Raw genomic sequence first — 15,458 nt, 5'->3', positions numbered from 1 at the left:
AGTATTTTAAACCTCTTTATTTCATAAATAATTCCATTCATAAAGAAAACAAGCATTTTTTTGCGTAAGTCAGGACAAAATTTTGATGTAAAATCCGGGAAAACATTACTTAGGGGCAAATGTATCAAGGGTCGAATATCGAGGGTTAATTAACCCTCGATATTCGACTGGGAATTAAAATCCTTCGACTTTGAATATCGATACACATACCGGTACCAGTGCAGTCTGTATATTCTGGTTATTAATCAGTTCTGCTGTGTCAGCTTCTATGGCAGATATAATTTGACTTCTGCTGTTTTGATAATTTATGACGATCCCTAAGCTTAACCTCCCAAATGAAGCCCAGACCACACTGAGCATGTGCATAGTCTTGGTATTGCAAAGACTTTAGTTGCCCTTTAAATGTTTGACATAAATATGTGCTAGAAAAGTCAAGATATGAGTCCATTTCATAAAACAACGCTACCTGCATTATTTTCATTGTGTTGCTTCTACATGCTGTATACTTGGGTAAATATATGTACCTTGGGCAGTAACTCATGGTGTTTTTATTTAGGAAATTTGGTGTTGGTACATAAGAATTTGTGGGAGGTAAGATGCTGTAATGTGGAAGCTTTAGTAATTCTTAGAACTTTAATAACCCTTGCTAACTTTAGTAATGCTTTGTGATTTGGTAGGTTGGAGCACAAAGTTGTATTTTGCAGCTAATATAAATTGGCAGTTTGCAAACCTATTTAGCAAATATTTCCTGAGTGTGTGCATAAATATTTGTTGTTTGAGAATATGCCATATTTGAAAAGCCCTTAAGGGCAATTGCAACCCAATTATAATGAGTGCACATAAAATACACCAATTTTGACTAGCTTTATAAATATGAACAATACAGGGCAAATATGTATGAGGTTTTCAAGTTAGCCCCAGTAAAAGTAAAAAAATCGGAATGCAATAACTTATGAAGACTAAATAACATTGCAAAATGAGAAAATGCATTCTTATTTTTGCAATTTATTTCTCTTTGTGATTTTTATTACAATTCCCCCCATATCCTGTAACAGAAGCAAAGTTACACAAGAATTCCAGATCAGGAAGTTTATTTTACCTAGATAATCTGTATATCATTTTTAAGGACTAAAAGGCCCAAACAGGAAATGCACAGCACAGTGGGGGTAATTTATAAAGTTTGCACAAAACATATATATATATATATATATATATATATATATATATATATATATATATATATATATATATATATATATATATATATATATATATATATATATATATATATATATATATATATATATACTAGCAAATGGTTGCATTTCTTATGTTTTTGCTTGCCTTAGACGGCAGAAGTTACCAGGGGCAGCAAAAAGCCATTCCTGGTAATTTTAAGAGCCGAATTACCTGTTATTAAACCAGAAATACAGCTTTTCTATCGCAGAGAGTGAAATTTCGCACTCTGCACTATCGATGTGGCTTCCACTGGACCCCCATCGGCTATTCTAAGGTAAGAACGACGTGCGGCGGGGGGGTGTTATTGTGAACGCCTCAGGTGCCATTACTGCCAGAAATGCACCTGCATATTGCTGTGCTGTCTTTATTTTTTTATGAATTCTCATTGTGAACAAATATTCGCAAATGGCTTTCAAATGAGATGGGTGATTGCGTAAGCACTCATGGCAAATATGTTCAATGTAGACATAATTCTGCACTGTGCAAAGTTTATAAATGAGCCTCAAATGTTTCCAGTGTCGGACTGGGCCAGCAGGCTCTTGTGGGCCCCGCCGGCCCAGATCCATTTCTTAATGCTGGCGTCGGGAGGTTTCAGTAAAAAAAACAATTATTCGCGTGCGCACAAACAAGGCACATTGTGCGTTTGCACAGACCCGGCAGCGCACACATACTCAGAAATGCGGCACCGGAGCCCAGACCTTGTGTGTTTGGGATAAGTAGTGAGTGGAAAACCATGATACCAAAGTATAATAAAGGTTAAAGAAATGGAATCATTTACTATTTTACTTTCCTTTCAAAATAACGGTTGAGTTGTGAGATTGGAAACAGGTGACCAGTTAAAGGAATTTATTATGTCAAACAAGTGAGGTAAACTGTCCTCACTGCACTACTGCTGGAAGCAGAAGGCACTACTTAGTCACATTGGTCTTGGAAACTTTTGCTAAAAGCTGGGTTTCTTCAGAATCCTCCCAGTATTTTAGCATGTCTTTGTGTTTTATTCTCTTTCCTGCTTTTCTATGTGGTACTTCTCTGCCTCTTGTGAACAGTTTGCTGTTAAAATCTATTCTATGCACTCTTATTCTTATAAAACTAACACAAGTTTTTACCATTCTTTGTCTTTCTAACCTTTCTATACTACTCATGTCTGTTTTGTCTGTAGTCGTGCTGAACAGATTCCACCTTGCTTGACAAATGAGACCTCTCTACCTTCACCCTGGGGCACTCCAGTTGTATCTAGGAAAAGGTACTATTCCATCTCACAAATCTTTCTTTCAATGGATTAAAATCAAATAAAACTCAGTATCTCACAGTTTCCCAGGTGTAACTTACTTTACTACAATCATTAAATTATATAGACCAGGTTTTAATGGTGCATTTGGCTCAATTTTCCTTCTTGTATTTCAAATGTATCATATCCCTTGTATTCCATTTCACTTTTATTTCCAAGTTTGTGCATACTCATTAATTTTCAGTATGGTCCCATATTTGAAGTAGGCAGTGTCAAATATTTTGAGACTCAGGTTAAATATTGTACAAAGCAACAAAGTGTTTAAAAATTAAAAAGTTTATTTGGCTAAAAATTAACATTTGAAACGTGCACTGGGTTTTTAGTAAGCCACAGCACATGTGCACAATTCGGTCCTTTGTTTCATGTAACTACATGTAGAAATAATACTGTATGGATATGTTAAAAATAAATCTACCACAGATGATATGCATTCGGAATACACTGGCTGAACAGTGTCCTGCAGAAAAATTATCAGCTTAATTAGTATTTTGCAACTTCTGGTGCACAAAGCTGGTGTCCATTAATAAATGTAAGGCTTACTATTTATTGAATGTCATGTTTATTTCACATAATCTTGGATTATAGACCAACCAATATGGTTGTATAATTTGTATAATTTGTCAGTAGAAATAGATCGAAAATACATGTGCTGAGACAGTTGTTAATAATACACCAGGTTGTCTTTAAATTAGTAAGTTTAAAGGAGAACAAAACCTTTCTCCTCCCCCCCCCACCAGCCACCTCCACACACCATGTATTCTTTTCCGAAATCTCCCTTCTGACCTGCAAGAAATTTGCAGAGTTGCACAGCAGAGTTTAAAGGCACCATATTCTGTCTGCTTCTGATCCTTTTCTGTAGGGCGGTGACACGGATTTTGTAGGAGCATGCACAGTACAATCTATGTCCTGAATCGGCTTTTACTGCGAATGCTCCCGCAAGATCTGTATTGGCAAGGACAGAAGAGGATTAGAAGACTCTAAACTCTGCTGTACAACTATGCAGATTTATAGCAGGTCAGGATACAGTGAGACTTCTTTGAAGAATACATGCTGCTGGTAGGAGGGCAATGGAGGGAGCAGTGGACAAGGGTTTAATTTTTCTTTAAGCTTTATTTATAGGAAGACTTCCACAGTGACAAAAAATGCTGCCATGCAGTGTTGTAATATTAATATTCTACAGCTACATCGTTGGTTTTGTATTTATCATTGCCATTTCTGGATAGTAGAAATTTAACATGAAATATTCTATATATAAAATGTTAACTCTTTATATGTGAATATTACATTTGTGAACAATATCAATAAGTCTCTAAAGTGTCTGAGTGTAATAATACTCGGTTTTTATTTAGCCTAAACTTGAAAAACATATTCTGTTCTATTTAGTAGCACTGAAGTTATTCCAACATTCATAGTATCTTCCAGTGTCGGTGGTTATGATTTTGTTTCTGCCAAAATATAAATCTTAATAATTATGTATGGAAAAATAATGAAGACATACTGTTAGCTCCTTTACATATATAATATGTTTCATTGAATAAGATGGTATAGCTGCCTAATGACCACACCTCATATAAATTAGTTTTTGATCAGTAATTATAACACAAGGATGACAGGATTATGTTGTGCCCTGTGTGTAATAATGTCATATGCGTGTTGATCAATATATTACTCAGGTCCACTCTAGTTGATTGGCGTTGTTAATTTAATGTGTGGTGGGCAAACCAGTATTTCCCATCCGTTGATTAGTACCCAGGGCCAATATAAGATTTAAATTAGGTTAAAGTAGATTTTTTTTTTTTAAGTTGGGAAGGAGGTATCAGTCTAGTTCTTCCCCACTGTATGGTGTGTACTCAATAAATATCAATATATAATCTGGACAATGCTGCTTGTTTGATATAAGCGCACTTTCTTATTACAACCTCATAAAATCATTTAAATACAACGCACGATCTCTTTTAGAATTTATATGTTAAAGCACTGCCGTGTGTCTTCCCCTCCGGTACTCCTCACACCTCCAAGAGAATCATCATCATCATTTATTTATATAGCGCTGTCAAGATACGCAGTGCTTTACTGCAGTTATAGCAAACAGGGAATAAATGGTGGATAACAAACAAGGATTACAGAGTACAATAGGGTTAGAAGGACCTAGAGATTAGAGTTTACAAACTAAAAGGTTAGGGTACAATAGAGACATTAGGATTATATAAACACTGTAATTTTTGATACAGCAATGATTAATTAAGGTACATTGAATAAGCCTGTTTAAACAGATGGGTCTTTAAGGAGCGCTTGAAAGTTTGGAAAGAAGGAGAAAGTCTGACAGCTTGTGGCAGAGAGTTCCAGAGAAAAGCAGAAGCCCGAGAGAAGTCTTGTAGATGAGAATGGGCAGAAGTGATCAGAGGAGAAATGAGGCGAAGATCAGAAGCAGAGCGTAGGTTTCGTGATGGAGTGTATTTGGAGATTAGAGATGAAATATAGGGAGGGGATTCATTATTAAGGGCCTTGAATGTGAGTGTAAGTACAGATGGAGCCAGAATGGATGGTACATCTGGCGCGCTGTAACATTAGATAAGCAGCAGCAAGTGCGTTGTGCTGCATTGCCACATCCATACATCGGTTTACCAGCATGTAATACAAGTATGTGGCCACTAGATGTCGCCAAGTGCTAGCTAATGTGATCCATACCTGTACACAGTAGATGTGGTGGCTTAGTGGATTAAGTCCCTGCCTTTGACCAGTGGGTTTAGTGTTCAATCCCCAAAGTAGGTTTTTTTTTTTTTGTTCCCTCTAATTTATGTTCAAAAGTAAAATTTTCAATGTAACAGAACCTTAACTGAATCCTATTAAAACACACAAGGATTGATAAGACATAGTGGCACCCTCAATTTACACTATCAGGGTATAGATGGAGCCAGAATGGATTGTCCGTCTGGCGCGCTGTAACAGATCAAGCTAAATTCTCTCATCACGTTGAGTGCAGGGAACCGCGATGTCCCTACGTTAAGAAAAGCTAGAATCTAAATTACTAATAAATGAATGGGCATTGTGGTCATTGTTCTAGGCTTTGGTAATCTGCAAAGTACTGCATTAAAATACTTGGTTGAGTACTTTCCCCCAATAAAAACAAATAAATAATTATAAAAAAAAAGAAAATGCATACATCTATTTAAGTTTGTATAGAACCCCTGGCAATATCCTGAACACAGCAGTGATTTTTTTTTACTTATTACAACTATGTATATTCCCCTTAAATAAATGTTTCCAGCACTTCAAACAGGTAAGAGGCTTCATAGCCTTGTGGTTAAGTGAATGACCTTTGGAGCTGAAGGTCATGGGTTCAAATCCTGAATTTTCTTTTCCCCCTTATAATTCACAATCATGATTTTTTTTTTGGGTGGGACACTGCCAAATAAATGGACATAAATAAATGGGCATTGTGATCATAATTCTGGTCTTTAGTAATCTGCAAAGTATTGCATTAAAATACTTGGTTGAGTACTTTCCCCCCATAAAAACAAATAAATAATAATTTAAAAAAAAAAATGCATACATCTATGTAAGGTTTTATAGAACCCCTGGCATCAGCCTAAATTTAGCAATGATTTTTTATTGTATTTTACTATTAGCCTTAAAGAAAAGTTTTCAGCAGGTCCCAACACCAAAAGGTTTCATATCATTGTGGTTAGGTGAATGACCTATGAAGGACAAGGTCATGGGTTCAAGTTCTGAATTTTTTTTTATAATTTTTAAACTTCATACTGTTAAAGGTTGCACAGTGTTTGCATGAAAGATTCTAACGGTTGATTTATTCATATTAAAAATAATAGTATTTAGTCGGATCTTGGCCGCATCTGTTCGTTGATGCGGTTCCGTGATCCGACCCCCATTCCCATTTGTTAGGATCCGATCGTTGGGCCCTAGGGCTCACGATCGGATCAGCCCGATATTGCCCACCTCAGGGTGGGCATATCGGGGAGAGATCCGCTCGTTTGGCGACATCGCCAAACGAGCGGATCTCTCTGTGTATGGCCACCTTAACATGTGCCTGACTGAAAGCACTCTGACCAAAGCTGCTGGGGCCACCTATTGTTGGACTCAGTACACCCTGGATGATAAATATCCTGACACCTGGGGGGTTTCTCTGCAGCTCCACATAAGCCCCTGACTGCTGGTTTATGTTTTTGATATTTTCACCGCCTTTGCCAATCACCAGACTGCATTTGCCGGCTGGCACAGTGTATGTGATCTCTTGCTTCCTGGTGTACTCAGATTACAATAACCACCACTCTGTCCCCTTCCCCATGCTAAGGAGAGACCTCTAAATCCATCCCATTCCCCCTCCCCCTAGAATTCATATTCACATGCTCTAAAAACAACTGGACTTGCTAAATAATCAATGAAGACGTTTCACTACTCATCCGAGCAGCTTCTTCAGTTCAACTGACTGGAACTGAAGAAGCTGCTCGGATGAGTAGTGAAACGTCTTCATTGATTACTCAGCAAGTCCAGTTGTTTTTAGATTGACCTATACTAGATATACTATGACCTGGATGAATGAAAATCTTCATAGTCATATTCACATGCTCATTGATTTTTTTCGGGGGGGGGGGACACAGCCATATCACTGGAAGTAAATGTAAATGTTGCATATTTTATTGAAACTAATAGCAGGTTGCAGCCTACCAGGAACAGGATGGGGATCGACTGGTAGACTGCGATTGACGTCCTGGGCACTCCTGCCATAGACACTCACTATTTAGTGTACTGCTGGGGGGCTGTTTGGGCCTCTGTTTACTTAAAATTTCAGGGCCTATATTAAATCACAGTCTGGACATGGAATTTTCTTCTCCTTTAACAGACCTTCCCCCCAACAAAAGTCCTACATATGTAAACACTGTAATATAAACAAAACATTGTGCTTTTTAAATGCAAATGGGCTGAGGGCATTTAATGGTCAGTACTGCTTAGATATAATTAGTACCAAACTCCTAGACACAGGAATGCACAATAGGGTCCAAACAACAAGGAAGGAGTGGGGGTTGTGTGCTATACTATACCATGTGCTAAGTACGGAAGTGTCAGACCATTCAAATTCATTTACAAGGCCTTCAATTCTTTGAGCAGAGATTCATCTAAGATCACTAAGGGCTCATACGGACAAGCAGGTTCAAGCTATCTGTATAACAGAGCATTCTGTCCCAGTGGCTGCACAGATCCAATCTGATTCCCATTGTAAGCAGCAGTCCTGTCCTGCTTTATGGCAGCTGAGATTCTAGCTATCTGTATAACAGAGCATTCTGTCCCAGTGGCTGCACAGATCCTATCTGATCCCGATTGTAAACAGCAGTCCTGCCCTGCCAAATTTGTGTTCTAGCCTATGGGTGACCTCCTACAATCAATTTGGAGTAGTTTGGTGGACTTTTGAAAAAAAAAAATAATTTTTTTTTAAAAAAAAAAGGTTTTTCATTTTTTTGTGAAAGATTTGAATCATCTTCAATTTGAATTCGATTAAAATTTGCAAGTCTATCCTATGCACTCGAACTTACAAATTCAAATTCACCAGGCAACTAAATTTCCCTGAATCTGCCGTGTGCCCCTACCCTAAGGATTCATTATATCTTAGTTGGGATAAAGTACAAGCTACTGTTTTATTATTACACAGAAAAAAGAAATGATTCATTAAAAATTTGGATTATTTGGAGTCTATGGGAGACAGGTTTTCTGTAATTCAGAGCTCCATTGCTGAGACTCCTCACATGCTTGTCTGAAGCTGTAACTTGAGATCACCTTGCTCTAAACCATCCCCCACTCCTCTCACAGGCAATCCCAACAATCAGAAAGCTAGCTGCTACTATTTGTTTCCTTCTTAACATATGCTAATTACAGTTTACACTTCCCAGCAGGACACTGAGACATGGTGGAGAGGGGGTGGGCAGGTAACATCAACAGCCCAATTCCTGCTGTTCTGCTTTGTGTCAATAGTAGGCACTAAGGGCAGCAGCACATAAGTTTGGATTTGTGGGATGCCCAATACATATAAGTGTACCCCAAGCACGTGGCATATACAGGCCCCAAAATGAAGACCCCTCCATATGGTTGGTCTTTTCAAGTACTACAAAATCAACACATTTACATCACTGGGGGGGGGGCAAAAGTAGAAAAAAGCGAGTTCACCCCAAAAAACATATTTTTGGAAAGTACACATTCCTGCAAATCCAAATTGGGTATGCATGTATTTGTACTCCAAAGCACCAAGTCACTCACAAGCCTTTCCTAAATTTGGTGATTTTGGTGACATTTAAGTACTACTTAAAAGAGCAAAAGTGGAATGTCATATATTGGGCTTAGTTGCCCTTTAAAATGTGGGATGTCAGATATTGGGTTTAGTTGCCCTTTAAAAAGTGGGATTTCATATATTGGGTTTAGTTGCCCTTTAAAAAGTGGGATGTTATATATTGGGCTTAGTTGCCCTTTAAAAAGTGTGATCTCGTATATTGGGCTTAGTTGCCCTTTAAAATGTGGGATGTCAGATATTGGGTTTAGTTGCCCTTTAAAAAGTGGGATGTTATATATTGGGCTTAGTTCCCCTTTAAAAAGTGTGATCTTGTATATTGGGCTTAGTTGCCCTTTAAAAAGTGGGATTTCATATATTGGGCTCAGTTCCCCTTTAAAAAGTGTGATCTTGTATATTGGGCTTAGTTGCCCTTTAAAATGTGGGATGTCAGATATTGGGTTTAGTTGCCCTTTAAAAAGTGGGATTTCGTATATTGGGCTTAGTTGCCCTTTAAAAAGTGGGATGTCAGATATTGGGCTTAGTTCCCCTAAAAAAATTGTGATTTCGTATATTGGGCTTAGTTGCCCTTTAAAATAACGGATGTCAGATATTGGGTTTAGTTGCCCTTTAAAAAGTGGGATTTCATATATTGGGCTTAGTTCCCCTTTAAAAAGTGTGATCTCGTATATTGGGCTTAGTTGCCCTTTAAAATGTGGGATGTCAGATATTGGGTTTAGTTGCCCTTTAAAAAGTGTGATCTCGTATATTGTTTTTATTTCCCCTTTAAAAAGTGGCTTGTCATATATTGGGCTTAGTTGCCCTTTACAAAACGTTAATTAAAAAAAGTAGATGTTACAGGTTTTGAACTCAAGACCTGCAGTTTCAAGTAACGCACCTTAACCATTAAGCTACAATAGAGCTTAGTGCTAGATGTGAGAAGTTCGCACACCAGAAGGATCTCTCTCTGCAATACGTTCTTTCCTATGACGTAAGTGTTCCATGCGCCACCTGGTGTCTGTTTAAAGAATTGCAGTTCAAGGAAACGAGGTGGAAATCTTTCTGCTTCGTCAAGGCAGCGCGAGGATCTTCATTCAGCTCGAATAGCGCGCCTATTCAGCTTAGTTACAGCGCACCAAACGTACAAACCAGGCTGGCTGCATCTGTAATTTGAATTTGATTCTACAAGAGATTGGGAGCCAGTGAAGGGACATACATATGGGAGCAGCTGATGTTGAGTGGCGAGCTAGATGAATGAGTCTAGCGGCCGCGTTTAGAACAGATTGGAGTTGTGAAAGGTGACTTGTTGGAGTACCTGTGAGGCGTAAGTTGCAGTAATCAAGGCGGGAGATGATGAGAGACTGAATCAGTGTTTTAGTTGATTCTGAACTGAGATATGGTCGTATTCGAGCAATGTTGCACAGTTGAATACGGCAAGATTTTGCAAGTGTTTGAATGTGTGGTGAAAAAGACAGATGAGAGTCTAAGATAACTCCTAGGCAGCGTGCCTGTGTGGTGGAATGAAATGTGGTGTTGTTTACGGTGAGTGATATCTGAGGGACAGGGGAAGATCTTGGAGGAAATATAATGAGTTCTGTTTTAGAAAGGTTCAGTTTCAGGTGGCGCTTTGACATCCAAGAGGAGACAGCAGAGAGACAGTCTGTGACTTGGGAAAGGACAGAATTAGAAAGATCAGGAGTAGACAAGTAGAGTTGGGTGTCATCAGCATAAAGGTGATACTGAAGTCCAAATGACTGAATAAGTTTTCCTAGTGAAGTTGTATAGAGCGAGAACAGCAGGGGGCCAAGAACAGAGCCTTGAGGAACTCCAACAGAGAGTGGGAAAGTAGTAGAAGTAGAGTTAGAGAAGGAAACTTTAACCCTTTAACTGCCAAGAACGTAGCTCCTACGTTTTTTAAAAAAAAGGCTTTAAGTGCCAAGAACGTGGAGCTACGTTCTTTACTAAGTCAGCGCTCTCTCTGCACGCGCAGCAAAAACAGCGTGCAGAGAGGAGTGATCAGCGCCACAACCCCCTAGGCAACGAGCTTACCTGCAGCAGACACCCTTCTCCAGGAGCGACACAGACGCAGCAACAGCTTCCTTGTCGCAAGACCCGGACCTCACGTGTTCCAGCGCCGCCCACGCACTTCCTGCTGCTCTGACTCATCGATCCTGGACCCTACAGCTCTGAAAAAGGACCCCCTTCACCTAGATTCGGTAAGTGCCCCTTTTTTTTACTTATTTAGTACATTTACAAGCATTTACATGTACACAATGCACATATTAGTAAAAGTAGTTTTTTTTTTGCTTTTCTGACTTTTCTGATTTTTTAGATTTTTCACACTTTGGCACGTATTTACACACTCACATACACATATGCACAAATGTATACACTTTTTAGAGCTGTACATCCATGCATACACAAACACACACTTATAGGGGTTTTTTGTACTTTTTTTTTTTTTAGCTCTTCCTTTTCAAGTTTCCCTCTTGTTATTTCCCCAAAAATCGTTAGATTTCATAGCATGACTACTGGATCAAGCATTCTGACCACTAACCACGCTGACAGAAAAGTTATTTTGTTATTTCATTGATTTTCCTAATTGTATTTGATTTTTTGTGATTTTTATTGCAGTTTTATGCTTGCATTGTTTTTCCTTGTCATTTTTTAGCATTGTTTACACTTTGATCATTTGGGGTAGAAACACATTTTTAGCAATTCTGTGTTCGTCAGAATGTGTACTTTCCAAAAATATATGGTTTTGGGGGGTCTTTGTACTGTTAGGGGGTCTTACGGCACATTATATGCAGTCAGGCGAATTGACAGCCGAGAAAATTCTTATGCACTATTTTCATTTGGGGTCCGCACATGCCCACCTGCTTTGGTATATCTATGCATAATGGGCATCAAACTGTTCAGTAGACCCTTGGCGTCAATATTTATGGTGTTTTCTAATTGTATGTAAGAAATTGGGTGAGATAAATGCGACCAACTGCAATATTTTTAGGCGATTTTCAGAAATATCATAAAAACCACTGCCTTTAGTGTTGCTTTGCAGTATGTACGTTTGGAGTAGAAACACAGTTTTAGCAAATTTTTATTCAGCAGAATGTGTACTTTCCAAAAATATATGGTTTTGGGGGGTCTTTGTACTGTTAGGGGGTCTTACGGCACATTATATGCAGTCAGTGTGCTATGTTCACAGAAGGCGAATTGACAGCCGAGAAAATTCTTATGCACTATTTTCATTTGGGGTCCGCACGTGCCCACCTGCTTTGGTATATCTATGCATATTGGGCATCATACTGTTCAGTAGACCCTTGGCGTCAATATTTATGGTGTTTTCTAATTGTATGTAAGAAATTGGGTTGGATAAGTGCGACCAACTGCAATATTTTTAGGCGATTTTCAGAAATATCATAAAAACCGCTGCCTTTAGCGTTGCTTTGCAGTATGTACGTTTGGAGTAGAAAGACAGTTTTAGCAAATTTTTATTCGGCAGAATGTGTACTTTCCAAAAATATATGGTTTTGGGGGGTCTTTGTACTGTTAGGGGGTCTTACGGCACATTATATGCAGTCAGTGTGCTATGTTCACAGAAGGCGAATTGACAGCCAAGAAAATTCTGTATGTAAGAAATTGGGTGAGATAAATGCGACCAACTGCAATATTTTTAGGCGATTTTCAGAAATATATGGTTTTCTGGGGTGAACATGCATTTTTGTATTTTTGCCCCTTGAGAAATGCTGTAAATGTGCTGATTTTGCAGTATTTGGAATATTCAAATTACAGGTGAGTGATTGCTCACCAAAATGAATTACACCTCAAAGAAGATGTTGATGATGAATATAATAGATCTGTCACTTAAATTAAAGTGCACTTAAATATGAAGTGTGAGAGTTGTCTTAACAGAAACCAAATCTGTGGATACTGAGCAAAGCAACCCATCTATTGCCCACTGGTCAGCAAATTCATTCAACTGCCCAGTAAACACTGCCTGGGTGTACTCCGCTCGGATGCGAGAACGCACCAGCACCCGGAACAAAGCCTCTACCGGTAGAGGATTCCCACCTTCCAAACATTGCATTCTAGACTTATGAATGGCTAGTTTGGCTAAAGCTAGGAGCAAGTTGAAGAGAAGGTCTTTCTCTCGATTGTCCTGGGATACTGGGCGTCCAAAAATAAAAACGTGAGGGGAAAAATGTAACCAGAACTGCAGGTTAGCAATGAATTCTTGGGTTGGGCTAAGACATGTCAGCCTATACCAGAGTTGAGAGGCCACCAGCTGGTTAATCACCAAAGCCCTCCCCCTCATAGAAAGCATTTTAGCAAGACCCTTCCACTTTCCCAGGTGGGTAAGAACATGCTCCTCAAGTTCAATGAAATTCTGTGGAACAGGACGCTCTTCAGCTGACAGACACCAAAATATTTGAGGACTTTAGTCTCCCAAGAGATGTCAGGAAAAGCAGAAGGCAAAGAATCTACATGTAAAGGACCTTCCAGAAGGCCTGAGCTCTTGGTCCAGTTGATCCGAGCTGATGAGGCAGCAGCGTAAACCTCTTGGCATTCTTGTGCTCGCTCAAGATCAACTAGGTCCTGGGCCACAAGGATGACATCATCAGCATACGCTGAAAGAACTACCCTCATGTCAGGTTCCCTGAGCACCAGTCCTGTAAGCCTCTTTCTTAGTAGACACAGGAAGGGCTCAATGGCCAGTGCATACAGCTGTCCCGACAAAGGACATCCTTGTCGAACTCCTCGTTTGAAGGCCAGAGGTGCAGTCAGAGACCATTTGATTTTAACTAGACTCTCTGCAGAGGTGTACAGTGTTTTCAGATAGCTCACAAACTGTGGGCCAAAGCTATAGGCTTGCAGACTGCCTAAAAGATATTGGTGATCTACTCTGTCAAATGCCTTCTCTTGATCCAGGGAGAGAAAAGCGAGAGATAGACCAGCCTTCCGGGCAAAATGTAGTAAATCCCGAACCAGAAAGACATTGTCAAAAATTGTCCGGCCGGGGACTGTATAGGACTGGTCAGGATGAACCACCTCTGCCAGCACAGACTTGAGCCTGAGTGATATAGCTTTGGCTACAATTTTATAGTCTGTGCTGAGCAATGAGACCGGTCGCCAATTCTTAATAAGGCGGAGATCCCCCTTCTTAGGTAGCAGTGATAACACTGCTCGACGACACGAAAGTGGCATCTCACCGGTCTTGAGGGCCTCATTTAGAACCCTATGGAAATCATGTCCCAGAGTATCCCAGAAGAACTAGAAGAACTCTACAGTCAATCCATCCAGCCCTGGAGATTTATTATGGGGCATTAAGTGGAGTGCTTGAGAGAGTTCATTCAGAGTTATTGGTTTTTCCAACCTCTCTCTTCTCCCCTCACTGACCACTGGAAGCCCATTCCATAGCTCCCTGCAAGCATCTGGAGAGATGGGATCCGGAGAAAAAAGGTTCTGATAGAAGGACCGGGCTCTGTCCCGGATAGCCTCCGGATCTTCAAGGGCGGTGCCATCCTCCGCAAGAAGGCATGTTATTTGTTTTCGATTCCCCTTCTTCTTCTCCAGAGCATAGAAGAATCGTGAGCCACGATCCATATCACAGAGTAACTGCATGCAGCTTCGCACATAAGCACCACGAGCCTGTCGCTGTTCCATGTTACGCAGAGTCTCTTTCTTTTCTACATATTCATACTGCATGGCTTGGTCTTCAGACCCTGATAGCCTTTGCTCAAGATCAAGCACCTCCCTATTCAGAGCCTCAATCTCTGCGTTTTTCTGTCTGCTCAAACATTTTGTATACTCTTGACACAAGAGCTTTAGGTGAACCTTGCCTACATCCCACCATTGACTCAGTGTGGCAAATTCATCCTGATAACCCTTCCAGTCTGTCCACATTTCCCGGACTGCCTTTGCAAACCCTTCATCCTTTAATAAGCTGTTATTAAAGTGCCAATAGGCTGCTTTGGGCAGAGATGGTGCAACTGCCACTATCAAAGAAGCACAATTGTGGTCCGAGAAAGGTGCCAAGCTAATATTACTGGACCGAACTCGTGACATAATATGGCTTGATATATAAAGCCTATCAATCCTGGACTGAGACACACGGCCATCCCTCACCCTAACATAGGTGAAAGCATCGGTTTCTGGATGTTGTTCTCTCCAGATGTCTACCAAGGAGAAACGGGCAATGAGTTCCCGCAAAGCTGACTCAGATGAATCCCTTTTCTGGGGAACATTTCGGTCCCGAGCCTCAAGGGTGTAATTGAAATCACCCACTATAATCACGGCTTCATCTGAGTCAATTGTCTCCATATAGGCTGATAAACTTTCCCAAAAATACTTTCTCTCTGGTCCAGTAGTTGGGGCATACAAGTTTATCAGATTGTATGTTCCACTAGACTCCCGGACCCGGAGATGTAACAAACGGCCTGGGATGACAGAATTAACACTCAGTACCTCTGGCTCGAAGGATTCTGAGAACAAGGTCACCACCCCACATGACGTCCATGTGAGGTGATTAAAAAAGGCTCTGCCCTTCCATTCCAGATGCCAGGTCGCTTCAAGCTCCTGAGTGATATGGGTCTCTTGAAGGAAACTCGCAGAGTACCCTCCTTGGCGTAGAAAGGAGAGTACCTGACAGGTTCTGGT

The 15,458-nt window shown here is 40.0% G+C and overlaps 1 protein-coding gene across 7 annotated transcripts in view; it reads left to right on the top strand.

The window, feature by feature from the left end:
- Positions 1-15,458, top strand: part of LOC108704099 (WD repeat and FYVE domain-containing protein 3) — a 453,243-nt gene that overhangs the window by 179,915 nt on the left and 257,870 nt on the right. For 6 of the 7 annotated variants that reach the window (XM_041579765.1, XM_041579766.1, XM_041579762.1 and 3 more), the window contains one exon: positions 2,399-2,482. The exons of the other annotated variant lie outside the window; for it this stretch is intronic. In XM_041579765.1, coding sequence (XP_041435699.1) covers positions 2,399-2,482 — 84 coding nt within the window. The remainder of the gene's footprint in view (positions 1-2,398; positions 2,483-15,458) is intronic. 7 annotated transcript variants of the gene reach the window in all.

Source organism: Xenopus laevis, chromosome 1S (assembly GCF_017654675.1).
Source record: "Xenopus laevis strain J_2021 chromosome 1S, Xenopus_laevis_v10.1, whole genome shotgun sequence".
Classification (NCBI taxonomy): Eukaryota; Metazoa; Chordata; class Amphibia; order Anura; family Pipidae; genus Xenopus; species Xenopus laevis.
This window is presented reverse-complemented; position numbering and strand designations above follow the sequence as displayed.